General features: G+C 46.3%; 1 protein-coding gene across 3 annotated transcripts in view; it reads right to left on the reverse strand.

The window, feature by feature from the left end:
• Positions 1-25685, reverse strand: part of DPYSL2 (dihydropyrimidinase like 2) — a 150742-nt gene that overhangs the window by 12668 nt on the left and 112389 nt on the right. For all 3 annotated transcript variants that reach the window (XM_007535037.3, XM_007535038.3, XM_060178844.1), the window contains exons 4-11: positions 23215-23379; positions 20593-20654; positions 20077-20157; positions 19570-19638; positions 14215-14335; positions 3124-3280; positions 2506-2647; positions 343-513 (exon numbers count right to left, since the gene is read on the reverse strand). In XM_007535037.3, the coding sequence (XP_007535099.1) occupies positions 343-513; positions 2506-2647; positions 3124-3280; positions 14215-14335; positions 19570-19638; positions 20077-20157; positions 20593-20654; positions 23215-23379 (968 nt within the window). The remainder of the gene's footprint in view (positions 1-342; positions 514-2505; positions 2648-3123; positions 3281-14214; positions 14336-19569; positions 19639-20076; positions 20158-20592; positions 20655-23214; positions 23380-25685) is intronic.

Genomic DNA, 25685 nt, shown 5'->3' on the forward strand with positions numbered 1-25685 from the left:
CCATATCTATGACCGAGGGAGAACTATTGTAGTTTCCACTGGAGAAGATTGTGAATGAACACAGAATTCAGGTAGTGGGAATTGTGTAGAATTATACCCGACTATCTTATAGTTTTGTAAATCACTACTAAATCACCAAAAAAAAAAAAAAAAGAAGAGAAGTGGAATCTAGAAAAAAAAGTACTTAATTAAAAGGTCAACCATAAATATATATATATATTCTGGGGTTAGGTACATCCCATGACAGCAAGTTCTCTCACACATCCTGGGGCCTTTCCCTGCCTGCCTCTTCCTGTAACTGTAATTCCCTTAGCTTGGGTCTGCAGGGTGCACAAGCCTTACACTGTTGTGGGTCTTGGCCGAGATGGTTTTAACACTGTCCGGGTCCCAGATGACCAGATCAGCATCGGATCCCACAGCAATGCGGCCTTTCCGGGGGTAAAGGTTGAAGACTTTGGCTGCATTGGTACTGGTCACAGCTACAAACTGGTTCTCATCCATCTTTCCAGTGACCTGAGGAGACACACACCAACAGTGGGTTAAAAAGTCAAAGAGTTTAATATGGCTTAGCAATACCAAGGCACTTTCAATATACACAACTAAGATGATGCTCAGGGCTTAGACTAGATGGGGGGGGGGGGGGAAGCACACAAACACAATGGTCTCAAATAACAAAGTTGTAGAAATGGAAAACAGACTAGGGATGGGATAGTGATTCCTTCAGGAGTCAGGTAGATATGACTGTAACAGGCAGCAAGGGCGAGGTCTTAGTGACAGATGAAATCTGCATTTTGATTTCTATGGTGGGTACATGAATTCACATGATGAAATTACACACACACACACACACACACACACACACACACACACACAGACTTTGACCCAGTTAAATCGCATCTGGGAATTTCTCTTACCAGTTTTACATATATATTTTTAATTAAACTGATAATTAAAGATGTCCTTGAATATGTCTACAAAGACACTCTACCCAGTAAAAAGTCAGAAACACAGATGATCAATCAATGAATTACAGTGCAGTGTTCAGACAGTCCGTTATTAAAAATAAAGGTTTTCAAAGGTTATACAACGATATGGGGGCACACCTGGGTGAGCGCACATATTATAGTGCATAAGGACCCGGGTTTGAGCCCCCACGCCCCACCTGCAAGGGGAAAGCTTCATGAGTGGTGAAGCAGGGCTGCAGGTGTCTCTTTGTCTTGCTCCCTCTCTATCTCCCCTTCCCTCTCGATTTCTGGCTGTCTCTATCAAATCTATAAAGATGATAAAAAAAAAATAATAATTTTTAAAAAAAGATGCAGAGACTTGTTCATCATATATTAAAATTAACTAATTAACTAACTAACTAATTAATTAAACCAAATCATAGATGTGGGGACTAGCTCACCACATGGGACAGTGCCTGGTTATATGACTCGCTTGGTTGCAAGGTCAGGCACCGCATGGGACTACCATAGCACCAGCGAGAAGTGTTGGCACTATAGTCGGTCTCTCTCTCTCTCTCGAAGTGTTGGCACTATGGTTGGTCTCTCTCTCTCTCTCTCTCACTCACTCTCTTAGTGAAACAGGAGCCCAGGAAGCAGCAAAACAATAAACATATGAATGAGACCCTAGTTCATTGGGGAGGTAAAACAGTGTGTAGGATGCCAGTATTACATTACGCACATATATCACATTACACACATACACTTGCAAAAATCAGAAAAGCATTTGCCTCAATGTAAATTGCAGTTATGTGTAAGAGTGTTAGGAGGGTTTCTGTTTGTCATTCTTTTTTTTTTTAACTCATTTCTTTACTTTTTTCACAATAAAGGTACAAAGTCTTACACTATATAAGGAGATTAGCTGATAAAGTCACCAGATTGCTAAGGAAACTTGTGCCTGACTGAAAATAAAAAGTCAAATTGTGAAGACGGTGTTTTTAAAAACAAAGTCTCCAGGGGTCGGTCAGTAGTGCAGTGGGTAAAGTTCACATGGCACAAAGTGCAAAGACCAGTGTAAGAATCCCGGTTCGAGCCCCCAGCTCCCCACCAGCAGGGGGGTCACTTGATGAGTGGTGAAGCAGGTCTGCAGATGTCTAACTTTCTGTCCCCCTCTCTCGATTTCTCTGTCCTATCTCATAACAACAGCAATGACAACAATAATAATAACAACAACAAGGGTAACAGCAAGGGCAAAAAAAATGGGAAAAATGCCCTCCAGGAGCAGTGGATTCGTAGTGCAGGCACCAAGCCCCAGCAATAACCCAGGAGGCAAAAATAAAATAAAATAAAATAAAAAACAAAGTCTCCCCTGATCAACAGAGAAGACATGCACACGTAACACAAACCTAATACATACTGACACACACATAGCAACATTTAGAACGTTCTCAGCTCTATGTCAAAGGCTACCTGAGTCCCAGGAGGACCCTCAGATGGCAGACGAGTGTGGGTTGGGGGGGATGAGGGGGTAGGGAAGCCCATGAGGAAGCCTACCACCACTCACCACAGCCTTATCCCAGATGACAGACATCCGCTCCTCAGTGCCATTGGTGCCCTCAGGGATCAGCGTGAAGTTATCCTTTCCTACAGCCTTCTGGGCAGTGTTAAAAGTGCAGTGGGCACTGCCTGTGACCTGGAGATCCCCACTGTAGAGAAAACAGATGACTGGCTTTTAATCTATTTCTGGTGGCAAATCATCCATAAACATATATTTTTCCTGTCCAAGGCCAATGAAAGCTTCTAATGCATTTATCTATTTACTAATAATAAATAATAAGAACCAGAGTACCTGACTCATATTCGATGTCAGGGACTGAGCTCAGGACCTTACACTAGCATGTCCTGGGCTCTATAGCTACACCCATTCCCCAGCCACTGAAAGCCTATCTTTTCTCCCAGGGGAAAGATAAATCAGGAAAACCAGTCCACAGTCCTAAAGTTTAGTTACAATGCTGCCTATCTAAATCAACTTGCTGAGGTGTCTTATGGGTGACAGGATACCACAGCAAAATCCTGTTGGCAACCAATTCATTCCCTTTGGTTGACATTTCAGACACTATAATGGAACCTGCCAGGTCAATCCGGTTTGAGGAGAGAATGAGAACAAGTCATCAAGACTCACCAGGACAACAAGGAGTTCAGAAAATCCGGAGTGGTTGGGTCGGGGCTCAGGGGTGGGGAGGTGACAAAAGCTGCGGCCTTGGCCCAGTTCTTGCTCCAGTAGTGGGAGCCGTCGGTTCCCAAGCTAGCTGTGATGGGTTCACCGTAAACCACAGTTCCTGACGCACAAAGCAAGAAGGACAACAAGGTTGAATATGATATACTGAGAGAGGAAGGAAACTGGCAGATTGGGAGGCACACCCTGCCTGGCAGTGTGCAAAGGTTCTGGGCATCCCTTCTGAGTATGCACCAGGCTCACCTCACAGGTAAAGAGGACTCACACTTGGGAGAAGTACCTCAGCCAGATGATGTCAGTGCTCCCTAAAAGTACACCTTTGACCCTGCTTCCAGGCTAGTGCCTTTATTCCCAAGCCTGTACTTCCTACACTACTGATCCCCAGCTTCAAGGACTGTGAACAATCTGCAGCTCAGACCACCAATGTCCTCAAGACTCTTATTTGAGGTGACCCATAGTACCTCAAATGTGTCCATATCATGCTTACCAAGCACTCCCATACTGCCAATATCTGCCAGCCCCCTTTTCATGCCCAGTTCTGGTTAATGGGCTGGGAAGAGACATCATACATCCCATCACATCACGTTATGTCCTGTGACATCACACCACGTCAAGTCACATCGTATCAGTGTATTCTTGAACAAGTATATGGCCTTCCAGATCTCCCCATGAGTCACCTGAGGGAACTGGCCTTAAGGGACACTGATGCTCAAATCGTATCCTTTCTGTCCACTAGGGTGCTGATCAGAAAATTGGGAATCAAGCCAGAGAGACAGTATGCTTGCTTTTCATGCACATAGCCCAGGTTAGAGTCTAACACCTACCAAACTGAAGGAAGCTTTGGTGTTATGTTGTCTTTCTTTCATTTGCTTATTTATTCACAATCTTTCTCTCTTTCTTTCCTTCCTCCTTTCTCTCTCTTTCTTTTTGCCACAAGGGTTATCACTGCCTGTACTACAAATCTACCACTCCCAGCAGCCATTCCCCCCCCCCATTTTTCTTCTTACTATTTTTGTTTGACAAGAAAGAAGTTGAGAGGGGAAGGGACATAGAGAGGAGGAGGAGAGGCAGATAAGACACCGGGTGCGCCACTGCCCAGCCCCCTTGCGGTACCTTTCTCTCTATCTGAATGAGTGGAGCCCCAGTGACAACAGAAAGTGGGGAATTATTTATATGCCCCGAATGCCAATGCTTCAAAGCCCTAAGTGCACCTTTGCTTTGCACGCCACACTCCTTCCCCTCTATCAGAACTTCATCCTTTCTCCCCAACTCATACTAACAAAGCTTCCCAGACTTGATAGGTTTATTCCATTCTCTTGTCTAAAATTCTCCTCACCAAAACATCTATGTCTGGTCATTATATGGCCACTTATCAAGGATCACCTCCTCTTTAACTTCATCCAAAACTCAGTCCAGGCATCAGCAGGAACATCCCAACCTCCACTCCAGTCCTCTAGCTTTGAACTTGAGCTTCTCCAATAGCTGGAGACACCCTGTAGACAGATAAGGCACTCAACAGCTGTTAAACTGACTGAAGTGCTGATTATTTTCTCTTTCTTCCCTCCCTCCCTCCCTTCCTCTCTTTCCATATTTCTCTCCTTCTTAACCAGAGCACTGCTAAGCTCTGGCTTATAGTGGTGTGAGGGACTGATCCTGGGCCTCAGGTGTGAGTCTCTTTGCATAACTATTAAGCGAGAGAGGACTAGCCCCGATAATTTTCTTACTTCAGGACAGGGGAGCTGAGACTTGGTATCAAGTCAGTCTTTCCACCACTGAGAATTCACCTCCCTCATCTTCCCATCACAGGGCTGACCCCTGAACCCCTACCCCCCCCCCCCCCAGCAATGCAGCCAGGCCTCCCTTGTCTCCAAACACGGAGCATTCAAGGCCAAACACTTTGCAGTCAGGAATCTGCCTCCTTCCCTCTTGGCTGCCTTTGCTAAAACCTTATCTCTTGATAATATACCACATCACCCTCTTTGTTGCAGGCTGCTGTTCTGAGAGCAGCTGGCTCCATGGGGCTGCCCCTCCAGCCTCAGGAATTTCACAAAGAAGTCCCTGTTCAGCTAGGGAGTGCCAGAGGCACAGTAAACAGTTCACTTGAGGAAATCAGAAAGGGCCCTCCCCCAGAAAGAAGTCCCTAGGAAAAAAATAAATAAATAAAAGAGAAGGCTAATGTTCAGAATCACTAGAAGGTTCCCTGGGCCCCTGGCCTAGTCAACACCTACCAGGCAGGGTCTTGTCTGAGGAGTCAGCTGTATGACTTGTGTTAGCTGAACCCACTCAGTCCGGAAGAGGAAAACTATTGCATAATGAGGAGGCCTTAGTGCTGCCAAGCACATTTATGAAATGCCAATGCTAAGGAGGATAGACTTCTGCTCAGGGCTTTGGTTCTAACATCAGCCAGAAGTGGCTCTTCAGACCCAGCCAGTTCTGGGGGTCCTGATGGCTACTGAACACAAGGTAGGTTTGGGGCAAGTCAGGAGGGAAACAAAGAAGTTGTGGCCCTAAAGATGTCTTAGTTTTATTCACAAGAACACATTCAAGAGAGGAGAACTACTTGGAAAGAGAGGAAAAAAATGCCTTGAACATTTTGGAAAACCTCTGAGCAACTATAATCTGAAAACCTGCACAGTCTGACTTTGCTGTAACATGGGGTCATTCACTCCCTGAATCTGAGAGAAGCACCTTGCAACTCATTTCTGTTCTGCTCTGTTCAGATTCTAAAGAGATTGGCAGGTACTGGTTGCTTTTTTGGTTTCTTTCTGTTCTGCAACCCCCCAAATGCAGAGCAGGAGTTCAAACATCACATAGATAGCCAAGAAAGGAACAGACAACAGGATAAAGTTATAGGTTACACCCTCAACGCAATACTCTTCTGCAATTTAAAAAAAGACGACACTGTATTGCTTGGCCCCAAATGGATGGAACTGGAGGTAATTAGGTTTACTGAAGTAAATAAGGAAGAAATAAGTAACTACCAGATCATTTCACTCATGTGGACTATACACAACTGAAGTGTATATATGTGGGGCCAGGTGGTGGCCCACCAGAAAGAGGGTGAATGCTAGCATGCAAATGACCCAGGTTCAAGCCCTGGTCCCCAGCTGCAAGGAGAAGCTTGACAAGGGGTGGAATAGTGCTGCAGATGTCTCTCCTTTTCTGGCTCCTCTTTATCCCTCTCTCTCTCTCTCTCTCTCTCTCTCCCTTCTATCAAAAAAAGGGGGAGAAAGGTAAGAAAGAGAACAAAAATGGTAATCAGGAATGGTGGGGTTGTTCAAGCATTCAGCCTTGGTGATGGCCATATAAATAAATTAATAATTAAAATCAAAGCAAAAAATAGTTTTAAAAAGACAAAAGGGGGGGGAGAAACCAAACTATAAGACTTCTTGAGAACGATGGTGGTCATGGGACTGGGGGCTAGGTGCAGGCCTCAGGGGGGTGGTTGTGGTATGAAGCCATACCCCTATAATCTTGTAGGCCATTATTTTAAAAAACTGCTAATAAAAATGAGTTTTTAAAAACCTATCATTTAGGAAGCCTCCACACCTAGGGGAATTGTACCTCCATAGGCAGGGGCCTGACCCTGCACCCTGGAGCCTTCTCAGGATCCCTCTCCCCACACTATAAGCACCGTTTACGAAGAAGCCAGTCAGAGAGGAGCTTCTTTCTGGAACTCAGTCAGCCCTAGACACCACTGAACTGTGTGCCAGAAATAATTACTGCTAGTAATAATAAACCACAAACTAGGCTTAATTGGTCTTTCTGCACTTCCTAAACACAGTGCTGACACTTTCTTGGAGGCAGTGAGACCTTCAGGATTTTCTCTCCCAGGCACAGTCTGAACTGGACAATATGGTCACGTGACCTCGAGCCAGCAAGCTAGGAAGACTGGGAACTGTAGGGGCCTTGGCAGTGTTTATTCACAAGGAGCTGTGGCCAGCCTGCATTCAGAAAGAATAAACACACAGCTGGGGTTTACAAAGAGTGACAGCTCCCAACTCTGACACTTAGTCATGCCCCACAAATGAGAGAGTAAGGAAGACCAAACCTGAGTAAAAATAACAGAAAATCATGTATTTCAAGAGTCAGAAAAGCAATGAAAAACCAATTCTCTGCCCAATACCTCTCCATCTCTCTCTCTCTTACACACACACACACACACACACACACACACACACACATGCTCACACTTTCCCCTCAGAAAGCCCAAGCCAGAAGCCAACACCCTGGGTGTATCCCTGGATAACCCTGTCAAATCTTGGAACCAGAAGTGGACCTAGAGGAACAAAATCATAACTGTTTCTGAAATGGCTCTCTAATTTGATTATTTAAAGGCACTCAACACTTCATTTCCAGTAATAAAAAGTGTGCTAGGGAATCGGGCGATAACACATGTGGCACAGAGCACAAGGACCCCACTTCGAGCCCCCGGCTCCCCACCTGCAGTGAGTCGTTTCACAGGTGGTGAAGCAGGTCTGTAGGTGTCTATCTTTCTCTCCCCCTCTCTGTCTTCCCCATCTCTCTCCATTTCTCTCTGTCCTATCCAACAACGATGACATCAATAACAACAACAATAATAACTACAACACTAGAACATGGACAACAAAAGGGGGAAAATGTGTGCTGACAGTTCACGGTATGATGGGGCACAGAAATGCCTGCCAGGCTACCACTGGATACCCCTAGTCAAATATTTATGAAGCCAAGTTCTGGATGACACACTTGATACCTGATAACGTATTTTTTTTGGTCAAACTCAGCAAAAGGAGGCTGACGGGCTGCTTCTAAAGAGGCAGGACAAAATGGGGAAAGAAAACCATGAGCTCAGGGATCCAAACTCCCAACTCCTGGATCACAAAAGTGACCCTCCAATGACTACATCTGCACTGAAACAGAGCCTGATCAGCAGCAACTGAGCTGCGATAGCTGAAAACCAAACACAGAGTCGCTTCTGGCTTCAATACAGAACACACTGAGCTCCCAGCCTCACAGAGAATCTGCCATTAAAGTGAAGGCACCAACAGGAGAAGAAATCTCCAGACTGCCTCTGGACTCAACTCCATCAACTCTTCCTTATATCTGCAGCCTGCTGGCACGCATACCCTGCAAACTTCAGACTTGCCAGCACCCACAAATGAATGAACAAAGTCCTTTAGCTTTCTTTCTTTATAGACACACACACACACAAATACACACACACACAATACATATATACATGGCGTTGGTTCTGTGTCTCTGAAAAGCCGTGACTAACACAGATTTCAGTGAGACTTTATGGCACAAGCCAACCCATATGCTCCTCTCTGATTCAAGATTGCTGGTTTGTGCATTAGTTCAATATTGAGCCACCCTAATTTGAAGGCTCTGGAGGCCCATGACCATGTGCTAGCGATTATGCTCACATCACTTCGACTGACCCTGCAGGGAACAGGAAGTCTCAAATTTGGGTTCCCAGGCTTTAACATCCCCTCGGCAGCCACAAATGTTCTGAACATTTCTGCATCTGAATTACAGCACTGGGGCAGGATGGGGGGAGGATGAAGAGAGCCATCAGATGAGGTCACAGGGAGGGCCCCCACACTGCCATCCACACAGAGACAGCATAAGGCAAGAGTTCACATGTGCACAAAATGCAGCCTAACGGGGTCCATTCTGGAGAAAACCCCACACTGGACCCTGGTAGAAACAGAATGGGGATGGAATCTGGAATCATGGGGGTTCTATGTCCCTCAAAATTGGATGCCAGTGAGGCAAGACATTCCTTTTCTTTTCTTCCTTTCTTTTTTCTCTTTGTTTTCTTTTCTTTTTTTTTTTTCTTTTTTTTTTTTGCCTCTGGGGTTATCACTGGGGTTAGATGAATCTACCGCTCCTGGTAGCCATTTTCTCTCCTTTTTTTTTTTCCTTTCATTTATATTTGACAGGATAGAGAGAAATTGAGAGGGGAAAGAAAGGGAGAGAGAAAGAGAAGACATCTAAAGAGCTGTTTCACCGCTTGTGAAGCATTCCCCCTTTAGGTGGGGAGTGGGGACTCAAACCCGAGTCCCTGCACATAGTGCTATGCGCACTCAACCAGGTGTTCCACCTCCCGGCCCTCAAGACACTCCTTTTTCCACATTTCAGTTTCCCTTGCGTGACAGAAGCCACTCAAAATGATCAGTATCTAAGTTCTTCTGGTCCTGCAGTGTCTTCATTTGCTTACGTGCAGAATGGGAAGGCCGGTGCAAGGCTGAAAGCCCAAAGCAGGGCCGCCAGAGGGAGCAGAGCTCTCCCGGGGGATAGAGGGAGAAGACCCAGCCATGCTAGGCGAGCAGGCAAGGCTGAAAGCCCAAAGCAGGGCCGCCAGAGGGAGCAGAGCTCTCCCGGGGGATAGAGGGAGAAGACCCAGCCATGCTAGGCGAGCAGGCACATGAAACCAGTTCTAACCTCACGTGGTTAATGTAATTGGCCTGCAGCCTACAGCCTAGTTTACATAAACACCTGCTGTCTGTGACTCAGGACCAGCAGGTCTCTGGGTGGAAAGGCAAGAGGAGCTGCAGGATTATGGTTGGCAACAGCCCACAGGGGCAGGGAAATGTGCCCTCTCCTGCAGTCTGATGCTCAGAGAAACGCCGGGCTGTGAAGAACATGACTCCTCCCTCTGGGCACTATCTTGTGCTTTGTATTTATTTACTTGTTTGTTTGTTTTTGTTCGTTTTGTCACCAGGGTTATCTCTGGGGCCCGGTACCAACAGGACAAATTCATTGCTCCCAGAGGCCAGTTTTCCCTTTCTTGTTTTATTTGACAGAACAGAGAGAAAATGAGATGGGAGGGGAGACAGAGAGGGATGGAGAAAAACTAACACCCGCAGACCTGCTTTTACTGCTTGTGAAGTGCCACCTCTGCACATGGGGAGCGGGGACTCGAACCTGGGTCCTTCTGCATGGTAGTATGTATGCTTATAACCAGGTGTGTCATGGCTCTCCCCCCTTTGTGTTTTTTAATATTTTATTTATTTGATAGAGTCAGAGAGAAATCAGTAAGGATGGGAAAAGTAGAGAGAGAGACACTTGCTGTACTGCTTCACTGCTCATGAAGCTTCCCCCCTACAGGTGAGGGCCGGGGACTTGAACCTGGGTCCTGGCTCACTGTAGCATGTGTGTTCTGCCAGGTGTGCCACCACCCATCCCCTATCGTGTGCTTTTATAACACTAATCATTTCCTGAATGACTTTCAACTCATGTGTTTCCTATGTATAAAGGAGCTGAGGGCTGGGTCCATCCTACCTGTGCCACAAACACCTGCCTGCAGTGTCACACAGTCAGAGATCACCAGAGAAGTGGTGAATCTCTCCACTTCCAGATGAACAAATCAAACCGTGGAAATTGAGAAATGCCCCTCAGCCACCTCTCTTGGGGTCAGAAGATCCCATCAGGGTATAGAAAAGCTATCCTGAGCAGAAAACCCTGACCCCGGCTCAGCCTGTGTCTTCGTGTTGATTTCTGAACGTGTCTCAAGTAACACCTGCCAAGTACTATTTCATCAAGATAATTGTGGACAGTTATTACATATTGGTTTGTTGGCAAAGTCAAGATGCATTTATGGACAGGAAAACATGTCATGGCTTTTTTGACAATTCACTATACTGCTAGATAGATGCATTATTTCATTAAACATCATCATCATCATCACTCTCCCCTTGCAGTAGGGAAAGTGAGCCCTCGAGATGATAAGTAACCTTCCCAGAAGCACATGCTGGCAGAAATGGGATCTCAGCCAGGACAGGGTGCTGATTCCAGAGCACAAACCCACAAGATGCCCTGTTTTCCTGCTTCTCTTTTACCCATGATTCTGCTGGGTGTCAGACACCACTCCAACTAGGTCTGTTGAGAAACTAAACTCCAACAAGTACCAAGGAGGAAACTGATTCTAAAATAACCCCAAAGCATGAAGGGAAGTGAGATAGTCAGGGGCATATCTAGAGCCTCAAGCTCAAGCTAAGGGGCTCCATTGACTCAGCGGCAAAGCAAAATGAAGGATACAAGTTCCTACCCGGGCCACTTCCCATACTAAAACTGTGATGATGTTTAGCCCCCCAAAATTGTTATGAAGTTCCAATGAGACCGAAAGAGCAAGAGAGTAAATAAAAAAATAAATGATTTTTTTTTTAAATACATGATTTTAAAGGGCCAGGTGGTGGCACACCTAGTTGAATGCACATGTTCCCATATGTAAGGGCCCAGGTACGAGCCCCCGGTACCCACCTGCAGGGGAGAAGCTTTACAAGTGGTTAAATAGTGTTGCAGAAAAACTCTCTTTCTCTCTTTCTCACCCTCTCTCCCTCCGCCTCTAGTTTCCCTTTACCCCTCCCTCTCTCAATTTAGAGAAATTTTGAGAAAATTACCTTACCAAGTTAAAAAAAAAAAAGCAGAGAGAGAGAGAGAGAGAGAGAGAGAGAGAGATTGATTCCTGGGGATCCATGGAGTAAGCCAGAACTTCTATTTCTTGTCCCTTAACGTTCAAATGCATGGAAATTTCTTTCTGCAGCTTGGATTCTTCTTAATGCAAAGGCTTTCACATCTGCCAGATGAGCGAGTTTGAATGCAAGGGACACCACAGGACCCCCAAGATGAGCACAGTTGTACTCACACCAGGAATACTATAGGACAAAGAGACTACAGTTGTTCCTTCTCAGTGTTCACCACAAATACACACACACAAGAACAAAGTTATGAAGATGATGGAAAGATATGGGCACAAGGTATAAGAGTGGGACTGAACCTGCTGTGCAAATGTGTCAAAGGAAACCGAAGTGCAGAAAAGAGGAGGTGGCACAGAACTGGCCAGCCTCTGCAGCCCACACCAGGCTTACTCCTCCTGCCCTCACAGACCTGGCGAGAGGCTGTACTCCTCTGGCCTTCAACTTGAGCAGGAAGCAGCATCTGAATGTGGAAAGCAAAGTTATTCATTTTTTTATTATTTGTAATTTTTATTTATCTAATTAACTTATTTAGACTAGAGGATACAGGTCAGCTCTGGTGAGAGGCTGTACTCCTCTGACTTTCAACTTGGGCAGGAAGCAGCACCTGCATGTGGAAAGCAAAGTTTTCATTTTTTCTTATATTATGATTAGTAATTTAATTTTTACTTATTTAACTATTTATTTAGGCTAAAGGATACTGGTCAGCTCTGGCTGTTGGTGGTGCCAAGGATGGAACTCAGAAGCTTTACCATACAAGTCTTGGGCTGGGTGGTGGCGCACCTGGTTGAGTGCACATGTTACAGTGCACAAGGACCCAGGTTCAGGCCCCCAGTCCCCACCTGCAGGGGAAATGCTTTGCAAGTGGTGAAGCAATGATACAGGTGTCTCTCTGTCTCTCCTTCTCTATCACCCCCCTTCCCTCTCAATTTCTGGCTGTCTCTATCCAGTAAATAAAATAAAGATAATTTAAAAAATGTTTTTTTAAACACGCAAGTCCTGTCTGCTACCACTATGCTACCTGCCTGGGCCTCAGTTTTTAAATTGTGTCAAATTGAACAGGAAAGTATTCAGTTATGACCTGACTGTCTATTACCGCCTAGATAACAGTATGGTTGCAAAAGGGTAAGATAAGCCGCCTCCTGATCTCCCCCTTTCAGAAGTTGTACCACTCTCCTCCACACAACAGGGGAGCAGCGACAATGTATCAGCAACAATTCTCATGTTGCAATGTGTGTATAGTGACAGAGCACAGCACAGGGAAGGTCACCCCAATGTCTCCCAGAAACTCAACTCAAAGCTGATGGTGAGTGGATGATGTGGTTTTAGGCAGCTGGTCCTTTATTTCCAAAAGGCAATCCCTTATAGCTGCCAACAGGGGGCAGGTTTCCAAGAAGATGGTAAGAACAGTGATCATCAGATACAAAAAAGACCAAGACAAAGGCGCCAAGAGAGCAGGGGTCAGGAACTGTTGGGTCCACGTCTGGAAGCCATCATCTTGTGGGACTGGATGACTCAGTGGTTACTGAACAATCTGTTCTGGGTCTCACACTGAAGGGGGTGCCCCTACCCCCACCCCAGGAAAACCTCCTACAATGTTCCATATCCATGCAGATCAAAGAACTAGAAACTGAGCCAGAAGGATTTGATTGCTGCCTTACTGAGAGAAAGAAGACACACAGACAGAGATAAAGACAGAAAGACAGCAAGAGGGAAAAGAAAGAGATCTAGCAACATGGGAGAAAGCCAGACAGAAATGATGAGAGAAAAGAAGACTCTGAGATGGAGCGAGACAGAGGCTGAGAGAGGGATGAGAGTGGAAGGGCGAGGGAGGACCTTTTTATGATAGTCACATTCCCCATCAGGTCCGACTTTGCCCATGAAGCAGCACTAGCCAGCAAAGAGCACTGTCAACAGCAGGTTATGGTGGGGCTCAGTGACATTCAGTATATATAAGGAGCCCCATGAACAGTCCTCTGAAAGAAGACAGGGAAACGGCACTTAGTCAATTAGTTTCCTGGAACCTTCTCAATGGAATCCCCAGTGATCACAGAATAAAGATCCAGTCCCAGCCCAGATAAAAATGGCACAGTGGGGGACTTGGGCATCTCCAGAACTGGACATGAGGGGCTCCCAACGCCCACCCCATCCCCCCAGACTGTGTTGCTCTCCACAGCGGAAATCACTACCAGGCATAGAAGGGAAAGGCATTTTGCAATACAACATCCCCCCCAAGGCCTCCTCCGCAGATGGGAGCTGACATCATCGGTGTATGTGCCCAGTTTATTTAAACTGCAACAAATTAAATCCAACCTTGGGGGAGGTGGGGGAATGCGCCTGCCCACCCACTCTCTGCTGGGTGCGGCTTTAAATAGACACTAAAGGCAGCCGCAGGAGGTGGGGGAGGGATGGGGACAGAGGAAGAAACCAGAGCTCCCCACCTAGCTTGGCTGTAATTAGGTTAATGCTGGAACGTGATGAAAGCAGGCTACTTGCTTGGCCTGAGGGGCTGGAAAAGGAGCCTCCCTGGGAGGAGCCCTCCCCTCCCTCCAACTCCCCCACCAAACCTGCCCCTCACCCTTTTTCCGGGCCTGCGCGATGACCTCGGCAGCACTCTTGCTCATCACCTTGGTGATGTACAGGGGGCAGTTGGTCTGGTTGGCGATGGTGATGGAGCGGTTCACGGCTTCAGCCTCGACCTACAGTAGAGAAACCAAACGTTAACAGCCAAGCCCACCAGATGGCTTCACCCTCATCCTACCTGGAGTGGTCCTGATCAAGAGACCAAGATGTCCTCCAGGCTCTACCCAAGTGACCCTGTGGGGAGGGCTGTGACCTGCCTGGTGTCACTCAGTCTTGTTCAGCTGCAGTGACCGAACATTCTTCCCTGGCCCTGTTGGCTGTCATTGTTAATGGCTCTATGGAGGAAATCTTCACTTCCTCAGCTATTGTCACAGGGGTACAGTTCCACATCTCCCCAAGATTTCCCTGGCACATGCATGAGTGGATCTCAAAGTGTGGCCGGCATCAACCTGAAGTCTATATAACAAATGCAGGTTCTCAGGCCCTGTTGCAATCTCACCGTGCCAGAGGCAGGCCCCAGAGATGTGGCTTTTCACAGTAGTAGGTGATTTCACACTTGCTAGTGGTTGAGAACCACTGCACATGGCAACTGGTTGCCCTCAGTTCGATGCATTCATTCTGCTTCGCTAGTCATGAATCACCAGTGTGTGATGTGGTTTGTTTCTGTGCTGGGTTCCAGTCAGATGCTCACAGATGAAGCCAGCATCACCCAAGGAACAATGTGACCTCACAGGGCACATGGCAGGCAGCAGATGTGCAAACCAAAGGCCCTCTGTGTATTGAACAAGATGACAGCTACCCACGGCCTGGTACATCCTCTGGCAGGAGATGGGAGAACTGTCCTGATTAATAATCTGACTCTTCTTGGAAGCCAGCAGATGGTTCACCCAGGAGAGCACACATTCACCATGAGTGAGGACCTAGGCTTGAGAACCTAAGAATCACATGGGAGCACCAATGCAAAGGGGACACTTCAGAAGAGTGTTGCAATGTCTCTCGTCCTTTCTGTCCTTCTCTCTTTCTCTCACCCCAGCTCTGTCTTTCATCCTCTCTCTGAGGAAAATAAAGTAGTCCACCAGGAGTGGTGGGATCAGTGGAGTCACAAGTTCCCACAAATCTCTGGGGACAAAAAAAACTTCTGATTTCTGTGTGGGGGGAGTGTGTATTTGTGTGTACATGTGCGTGGTGTGCCTGGGGACTTGCATGTACACAATCTCACTACTCTTAGATGACTTTTTAATTCATACAGAGAAACAAAGACAGAGACACAAAGTCACTGGAGCTTCCTCTGGTGCCATGGAATTCCCAGGTGATGCACGGGCTCAAACCTGGGTCATGCATATGGCAAGGCAAGAACCCTCCCGTGTAAGCTATCTCTATAGCCCTCTGGACTCCTAAAACTGATTCTTCAAGGAATGGGAGTCCAAAGATCCCCCCCCAAGTGATTCCCACTGACCACCTGAGTAGGTAGGATGACTCAGATCAAGTGACACCTCAGAAACAAATCAGCACTGTGTGACAGCAGCAGGCAACTCAAAAGGGTCAAATTATGGGGTGGCAGCCCTCAAAAAATTTTCTCCCCCTCCTCCCTGCCCCCCCCCCCACCTCATTCTCCATGCCTCCATCCTCCAGGTTCCGACAAAAGTCTGCAGCTTCCACTTGTTAAGGCAAGGAGCTGGGGTCCTACTTGGGTTTCTTGTATCCTCTGTGCCCTGGCCAAACAGCTCCCAATCACAGCAGGTCCACCACAATGTTTACTGAGCAAACAAATGGCTTTATTTAATGTTAGTGGTAAAGGCTGGACTGTCCCAGGAAGAGCTGCTGGTTTTTGTTTTTCCCACAAGATATAAACGGAGCCTCTAACTGAATCTTCCCAGGTAAGTGAGTTTCTTCTACAGGTGCCGGGCTGAGAGCTGAAGTGAGTGCTATAACTGTATTCACTGCTCATCTAATTGAATCAACTCAGACAGCTTCCTGCTCATCTGGCCTCGGCTATGTGAGGAGAGATGTCTGCAGATGAAGAGGCACACCAACTGGCTCTTGAAAAAGCTCATTAAACATCCAAATGTTTTTAATTCCTGGAATAGCTGAGCGACCGACCCTCCCTCTCCTGGGCCCCACTTACAGCCAGACGTGCCTCTAGCCTGGGCAGCACAGAGGGTGGACGTGTTAATCTCTGTGATCACTTCAAAAGTGCAAGGACACTCAGTGAGAATCCTCTCCACTTCCTAGCAGTGCAGGTGACTATATTAGACTGCGCCCACCCAGATACCATTTGGTTCTAAGCACCGTTTTGGGTGGGTTTTTTTTTAAAAGTATATTCCTTTTATTTTTTAATTTTATTAATTATTTTCTTAAATTTTACTTAATAGGACAGAGTAACTGAGAGGGGAGAGATAGAGAAGACACCTGCAGCATGGATTCACCACTCATGATGCTTCCCCCTGCAGGTGGGGACCAAGGGCTTGAAACTGGGTCTTTTACACTCTAGTCTGTGCATCCAACCAGGTTTGCCATGCCCAGCCCCCATTTTAATTATTTTAATAAGAGAAATCACACACACACAAACACACACACACACTCACACCATACCCAGAGCTCAGCTCTGGCTTATAGTTGGTGTGGGGAACTGAACCTGGGGCTTTAGAGCCTCAGGTACAAAAGTCTTGTTGTATAACTATCTAAGAAGCACCTTTCACAACTACACACGAGCCTGGCAAGGGCCAGGGCAGCCTTGGAGAGGCAGTCATACCAATGGTGGGAAATTGAAGGAAAACACCGGCTCTCTCTGGGCCCTCTCATGGTTTTGTGGGAAGAGCTGGAACCAGTCTGGGTCTGTTCTTAGCTACAAGATGAGTTGTCACCCCTCTTCCCTGGCCAGCAGATGTCTGGGGTGAGGGCATAGACTAGATAACCAGTGACCTCAAAAGAGGTCATTTCCTCTCCCCTTGTTCCACACAGAAGCACAGATGGTCCACATTTTACCCTTCTGTGAGTGTTCATGTGCCTCACACAGAAGATATGGACTGTCTTGCCTGCACTGAGCTCTGGCTTAAATAATTTTACTTTAAATATTATGAAAATGGGAGGCTCGGCAGTGGCACATCTGGCTGAGCACATGTTACAATACACAAGAACCAGGGTTCAAGCCCCCAACATCTGGGGGGGCTTTACTGAAGCTTGAGGTGAGGTGAAGCAGTGCGGCACCTTTTCAGTTCATCTCACCTGATGAACTGAAACCTGATGAACCTTTTCAGTTCATCTCACCTTTTCAGTTCACCTCACCTGAGGTGAGGTGAAGCAGTGCAGCTCCTTTTCAGTTCATCTCTGCCCTATTAAAATAAATATTATAAAAATGGTGTCACAGAACTATCAGGGATTCGTTGGGCACCTATCCTTGCTTTCTGGCCAGGAGCAGGAAAACCTAAGAATATACAACGGGTCAGTATATACAGCAATGTCAACACACACAACAGTACTGGCAGACACGAGGAGGTCAATATACACAATAACGTCAACATACAATAACGTCAATACACACAGCAATGTCTACACTATGAGGTCAGTACACACAATAACGTCACCACGCACAAGAGAATTGTCACACACTACAGGGGCAGCACACACGAGAGGGCAAGTAAACACAACAGGGTCAGTACATACAAGAGGATCAGTACACACAATAGTGTCAGAACACAATAATATCAACACACAAAACGGTATCAGGACAGACTACAGGGGCAGCACACACAGGGCCCAGCCAAGTACCCACCATGGTTCTGTCCTGTCCCTCCAGTGGTCTGCACATCCCCACTACACTGTTCCGAGAGTCAGCTGGAAAGTCTGTGAAGGGTTTTGCCCCATCACCTCCAAGTCCTCGCTGTCCTCAAACACCAGTGCTGGAGCTGGTTCTCACTGGTGGACTCACACGTTCTGTGCTACCTGGTTATCTGCCATCCTGCTTGTTCTCTTCAACTCATCCAAACCCTCTTCCAAGGATTGAACTAACTACTCCATTGTCTCCCAGGACCCAACAAACACCTCAGTTGTTAACTCTTGCTCAGGCTCCATTTATGTGCACGTGGTCTCGAGATTTCCCTATCTTCTACGTCTCCCTTACAACCAAAATTAGGGGAAGACCTCCTACAAGGCGATTTCACACAGTTGGTTAAAAGAATGGCAGACGGGGGGCCGGCACACCGGGCAGTAGCGCAGCAGGTTAAGCACACATGGCACAAAGCACATGGACCGTGGTAGGGATCCCGGTTCAAGCCCCTGGCTCCCCACCTACAGAGGGGTCACTTCACAGGCAGTGAAGCAGGTCTGCAGGTGTCTTATCTTTCTCTCCCCCTGTCTTCTCCCCCACTCTCGATTTCTTTTTTGTCCTATCCAATAATACCAACAAGAGCCGCAACAAGGACAACAAAATGGGGAAAATGGGACTCCAGGAGCAGTGGGTTCATAGTACAGGAACCCTGGAGGCAAAACAACAAAAAAAAGAATGGTAAAGGGTGGCAAGAAAATGGTATGTGATTCAAGCACAAGTTATCTAACAAAATTCTAGCAACCAACCCATGGAACTGCAAAGGACATTCTTGTACTCAGTTAACTGTTGTATCATGTATGTCCAAAGCAGCTTCCTCACCAGACCAAAGCTCACATTCTCTAATTTTCAGTCTTACCATCCAGACAGCAATTCTTTTTTTTTTAAAGAATTTGTTTATTTATTAATGAGAAAGATAGGAGGAGAGCAAAAGAACCAGACATCACTCTGGCACATGTGCTGCCGGGGATTGAACTCGGGACCTCATGCTTGAGAATCCAATGCTTTACCACTAAGCCACCTCCCAGACCACCAGATGGCAATTCTTAACCTCTGTGCCAGCAAGCACTCTTGCCCTACATTTTCCCAAAGATTTTCTGAAAGATTCTGTCTGCCATCCTCTGCCGGTTATATTACACCTTGTGCAAATGTATGTCAGAAAAAAAACATACATCTCTTAAGCTTCTTGGATATTTTGAAGACCTTTAAAATCCCCCATAACTATGATTAAGATTCTACAGGCCCCATGTTATGTACCACAAAACCCAGACAACATGCAGGGTGTTAATGAGAAGCTGGTTGTGTTCATCCCAGAAGGAGCTTGGAGATGTAGGAACAGGAAGAGACCAAACCACATGGCTTTACCCCATAGCTCGGCCTAAGACTACACATTGCTAACATCACACATGGAACCAGGGGCTTGTCAGAGGGTCCAGAATTCGCATCAGGAGTGGCAGGAAATAGTTCAAAGTGGCTCTTGCAGTGCTCAAGGGCCACGGATTCACATGCTTTGTTCAAAGTGCTCACCTCCTCAGGCCGGCTCAGCACATGTCCCTCAGGGCCCGTGATGCCCAGGTCTAGGATCCGCTGCTGCTCCTGCAATGTTTAAAGAGAACCAGGCTTCAGGCTGGACTTCAGAGAGCTCTGACTGCTGGAAAAGATCACTAAGGCAAGGCACTGAGATGTCACTGCGGACCACTTGCTCCTCAATCCAAGCCCTGTTTCCATTCCCATCTGAGCTACGGTAGCTCAGTTACAGCCTCCCCCAGCTGAGGGCCGCTGTGTAAAACAAAGCTGACAACCCCCACCCAGGGTAGCTGCACCACAGTGTGAGAAGGGGACTAGGCTTGGCAGGCAGAGCACACAATGGCACAGGCGTCACCGACAGTCACACTGTGGGGTGAGACAGTACAGAGTCCAAGGACAGTCGCACCAAGTTGCCCGGCTTCTTTCCATCTTGAAGTGGAACTATAGGTGTCACTTCACTGTCACGAGCCTACTTAGTGCCCCTGAAGGTCATGGAGAAGAAAGTACCTCTGCGATGATGTCACCATTTTCTGCATGGACTTGGGCGATGGCACCAATATCCCGGATCACACTCAGCACTTCGTAAATCTGGGGGAGAGGGTGTGATCAGAGACAGGGATCTCCATTCTCCTGTTCATAAGTGTAGCCATGTCTCCACCAACCCCAGAAGTGGCAGTGGCTGGGCTGTGTGGACACAGCCCTGGGTGAGGATTCTGGCCAGAATGTGGGTCCTCCTGGTAACTTACATTGATAAGAGGCGCATGGGTGGTAACCAACTCTCTGAACCACAGATCCCAGAGCCAGTGGGGGGGGGGGAGGGAGGCAGGAACCCCAGTCCCAGAACAGGACACAAACTTCTGACCCCCACCCCAAAGGTAAAACTACACCAGGGACTTCGTCCACTGGTCATTTCCCATGAAGCTATGGGGTGTTTTTACACTAGAAGCAGCAATCAAGGAAACAGCAGGGGCCTGAATGTGCCAAATGCCAAGGAGCCAGTTCAGACAGGCCAGCTTTTTATACCTGGGAATCCGTTAGCTGGAAGCGATCCTTGAAAGCCATGTACACCAGGAAGGAATTCACCCCTAGAGGACAAAATAGAGAAGGGAAGATATGCCTTTAATACAGAAACCAAAACCAAAGAATCAAGAGGGGCATAAGAAAGTAAGAATGATATACGTGTATTTGTGCAGAGACAGACAAAGAGGAAAACTGGAGAGACAAGATGAGACAGAGACACAAAGGGTAAACAGATGAGATAAAATAGAAATGAACAATATAAATCTGGGAATAGGATCTAGAAGTTCCTTTTAATGTCCCTATAGTTTTTCTCCACATCAAAATGAAGCTGTCCCGGTAACTATATAGTCATACAAGTATACATAGCAGTATTGATGACAAAGTGAACGCAACACAAGTTTCTACTGACAGAGGAACGAACAAGCAAAATGCAATACAGATACCTAACAGAGCACAGTCCAGTCTGTACAATGGAAGGAAATCCTGACACACAGATAAACTCTCAGGACATGATGCTGAATCGGGCACAAAAAGAGAAATACCACAGGATTCCACTTGTCTGTCAAATTCGTAGAGACAGAATGCAGGGAAGGGATTGCTTAGGATGGAGAGAATGTTACAACTGGCTGCTGCTGTTTACTTAATTAATGGACAGAGAATCTCAATTTGGAAACAATGAAAAGCCCTGAAGATAGATGGTGGTGGTCTCTGAATAGCAGTGTGACTATGTTTAATGTCACTGAACTATACCCTCAACAAGAGTTAAGATGGTCAGTTTTCCACATGTTGTATTTTGCCCAATTGAAAACAGAAAGCAAGAGGTGAAGTGCACACTTCACCATGCACAAGGGTGTAGGTTTAAGCCCTGAGGAGGGAAAGCTATATGAGCAGTGGAACAACGCTACAGGTATCTCTCCTTGCTGTCTTTTCCTCTCTGTGTCACTCATCCTCTATCAAAAAAAAAAAAAAAAAAAGAAAGAAAGGAAGGAAGGAAGAAAGAATCAATTTTTAGAAAATTGAAAACAAAAGCTGTCTCCCCAAGTCTTGTGACTTTCACAAGAAGATTTATTAGAAAAGTCTGTCAGTGAAGAGCTGGTTTTGGCAAACAGACCACCCTCTATGCCTCCATGCCGCTTTTTCAGAAGTAATTTTAGGTAAGAAAAGGTCCATTAGAGAGACAAGCTCATGTTGCCATTGTCATCCTTAAATTTTTAGTTTTTGACTCAGAGACTGCAGACCAAACAACCCTCCGCCATCCATCACAGTGGTAAACAAAGTACTGACAAGCTCCTAGCCTCCCTGCTTAATTCAAGCCACCTGGGGGTGCTGGAAGCTGTCTGGGTTCAGTGCCTCAGGACATCCTGTCCCCTCTCCTCCATGCCTGGCAACAGCTACTATGGTAACCCACTGGGCTGCTCTGGAGTACATTCATTAAAGTTTTCAAAGTTAAATCCACTTGTGCCTGGTATTCTCAAGAGCACAAAAGGTCAAGGGTCACCTTTTTTTTTTTAATGTGAAACCATCATGTCAAAAAAAAAAATCTTAGGATATCTATCTAGGCCAATGTATTTGTGTGTGAGAGCTGTTTTTGTTTTTCTTTCTTTTTACCAAGATGTGTACAATCTAAGTGATTTACCAAAAGTCATACAACTAGTTTGTAAAAAAGCAAAGAAATAGGATAGACCCTGGATTCTAGATTTTTCATTCTGGACTTTTCGATGGTCAGTCATCATATCCATACCTATTACTGTTATATTACTGGCAGTTCACACAGGTACACTTCTGAGCTCAGAAGTTTCAGAACCCAAAAGTAGTCAGTGCTTCCCTGACTGATAAGATACCAGTGAGGTCAGCCTGTAAATCTGGGAGTCTCTCTCTACTAAAGCTAAAGGGAACCTAGTTTGGCAGCCATAACTAAACACCCCAGAGGCCTTTAGGTAGATGAGCTGGCTTTATCCAGACTTCCTGGTAATTTCACATAAATTCAATCCCAGAATCTTGCTCCCCAAAATATTCCTCTGGAATATTTTGTCCCAGAGTCTTGTTGCCCTCAAAGCTATCTTAGCTCTTCTTGGTGTGCAAGCAGAGGCCATGTCTTCCACTCACAGCTGGGGGCACTCCAGAATCATCACTGGCATCTCACGGTTTGGCTTTAAGGCAATCACACCCACAGTCTTAGTTAGGACTCATGAATGTGTACACAGTTCCCTCAAACTCTGTGAGCAGTTGTTACTTAAGAGTAGGTCTCCAGGGCTGGGGAGATAGCATACTGGTTATGCAAAATGACTTTAGTCCCTGGGGCTTTCATGTCACAGGTTCAATCCCCAGCACCACCATAAGCCAGAGCTAGTAGTGCTCTGGTAAAAAAAAAAAAAAAAAAAAAAAAAGTAGGACTTTATACTTAAGATTCTGGTTCTCACAGCAATAAAAAATTATGTTGATTTTTGGAGGGGCTTGGCCCAAATCAGTCAGTATGAACTGAAAGTCACGCCCTCTCTCCATGCAAAAATGGGGGTGAGGAGAAGTGGAATAGAAGAACTATTCAAGTTTTTCTTCACAGAGCTGGGCCAGCTGACAGACTGCAACTGAAATTTCCAAGAAGGTTACTGAGTTAGTGAAACCTACCATGGTCCTTCACCAGGGCCTCCATCTCTTCTTGGATGCCCTTATGCCACTCGGTGATGTCCACATGCAGGGAGTAGTCGCAGCAGGACTTGCTGTCAGCCCATTCCCTCCACTGGTCGAAGGCAGCCAGCAGGCTTGTCCCAGGCTCAGGAATGACATGGTCAACTGGAAAAGAACAGACGGGGCATCATCAATGGGAGCTTCAAGGGAAACAAACCAGGTTTCCACTTCAACCCTCAATAGGCCTTTTGAGCACAAAATCGTAATGGGGATCTCTACACCCAGTTTCTAAGAATCTACTTAAGTCAGCTGCCTACTCAAGAGGGAGAAAGCAGAAAAGTAGAAACTTGGCATGATGTGCTTACTCCCATGAAACCAGGCATGAACTGCCCAGATCTGATTTCCCAGCTGAAAAATCCCTAAAGAGACACACCCCAGGCACATTTCATGGACAATGAGTCCTTATGGACAATGGCAGTGTCAGACGGCCAGCCTGGGCAGCCAAACCCTTTTCATGTGTTGATAGCTGCTTTTGAGATGTCCCCACCCACAAGAGGGAACTTGAAGAAGCTGGACAAGAGCCATGGAGACCGGGTCTTTTAAAAGGTGCCGGCATATCCACTCTCCTGTCACTGCTCGTATTTCTGCAGCATAATACCACTTTGTAACCTAAGGGTCATCTTTCATCTTAAGAGTTCAAAGCGTTTGAAAATGCTGGTCATTGTTCTAGTATTATTGACAACGCTCGAAACTTTACATCAGGCTCAACCTGCCGCTGTTGACTCGCTACAGAAGAAGGGCAAACGCTAGAAGAAGAATTGACAACGCTGAGGGAGGACAGAGAAGTCTGGACTCAGACTGACCTGAGACTAATCCACCACACACCAGCACCCTTGAGTTTTCTGTGTTGGTTTAAAATAAAGGTACTACCCGCCATAAACGTGTTGTGAGGACTAAATGAAACGGAGTATCTGTCAATCATATGTCACTCTCCTGTTTAAATGCTGCAGTGGTTCCCCTTGTTCTACAGCTAGAGATGAAAGTCCTCAATGAGGCTTCCAAGAGCTTACCCAGCTTGGCTTCACCACCCTCTCTAGCAGAAACACCTTGGGGTCACCATGCTCTGGCATCTTCCTGTCCGGTCACATGGGCTACCTTTCAGCTCCAGCAATACTGTGTCGTCGTCCCCCCCTTCTGCCACAGGTCCTTTGCATGTGCTACAATCAATCTAGGTCCCCGAGCCCTAGATTGATTGTAGCACATCATTTAGTGACCATTATACAAAGTTTACTAGTAGTTACCTATCTTGTGTATAGAGACACAAAAATGCAAATAAACTGACTTGCCCAAGATCAAATCAAACTTGTATAACCAAGAGGAGGACACCCAGGACTCTTAACACCTAATGTGGCATGAATCATCCTTCTAAATGAAATATCGGATTTTCTGTACTCAGAGAAGCAGTTCTTAGCTAAAAATCTGCCAGCCCTGGCATTGCCAGTGAGCTCAGATTTCTAAAATGGATCAAATCTTGCAGATGCTGCTCAACTGTCATCAACAAAACTTGGCTTTGCGTCTCTCAAAAATATGGACACCTATACTGAAATGTCTATTGAAACAGTTTTATCTTTGTTTATAAGTAGTACTAGCATATGGTAACCAGTGGGTGCCCGCATATATGGTACTGTAATCCATATCATGGTATCTAAAGAAAGCACACACACACCTATTCTTTTTTTTAAATATTTATTTTATTTATTTATTCCCTTTTGTTGCCCTTGTTGTTTTTTTTTATTGTTGTAGTTATTATTGTTGTTGTCGTTGTTGGATAGGACAGAGAGAAATGGAGAGAGGAGGGGAAGACAGAGAGGGGGAGAGAAAGATAGACACCTGCAGACCTGCTTCACCACCTGTGAAGCGACTCCCCTGCAGGTGGGGAGCCGGGGTTCGAACCAGGATCCTTATGCCTGTCCTTGTGCTTTGCGCCACCTGCGATTAACCCGCTGCGCTACAGCCCGACTCCCTCACACACACCTATTCTATCGATAGAATGCCAGCATTGAAACGCTAACAAAACAACACCAAACTGTGCCCCATCTACAAAACAAACAAAAAAGAAAAAGGAGAAAGAGAGGGAAAAATGGATGGATGGATGGATGGATGGATGGATGGATGGATGGATGGATGGATGGATGGATGGATGCAGGTGGGAAAGAAAGGGTTGAAAACATTACTTTGGAGCCATTACCTCCTGAACAGAACCTCCCTAGACACTCTCTTGGCCTCCTCCAAACCAGCTTTCTTATTTTTTATCAGTTTTTTTTTTTAACTTAAATATTCATCTGATGGGACAGAGAGAAATTGAGGGGGGGAGGCAGGGAGAAAGTATACCTGCAGCAGGTGAGAGTCAGGGGCTTGAACACAGGTCGTTGAGCATGTATGTTCAACTGGGTACACCACCACCTGACCCC

Source organism: Erinaceus europaeus, chromosome 19 (assembly GCF_950295315.1).
Source record: "Erinaceus europaeus chromosome 19, mEriEur2.1, whole genome shotgun sequence".
Classification (NCBI taxonomy): Eukaryota; Metazoa; Chordata; class Mammalia; order Eulipotyphla; family Erinaceidae; genus Erinaceus; species Erinaceus europaeus.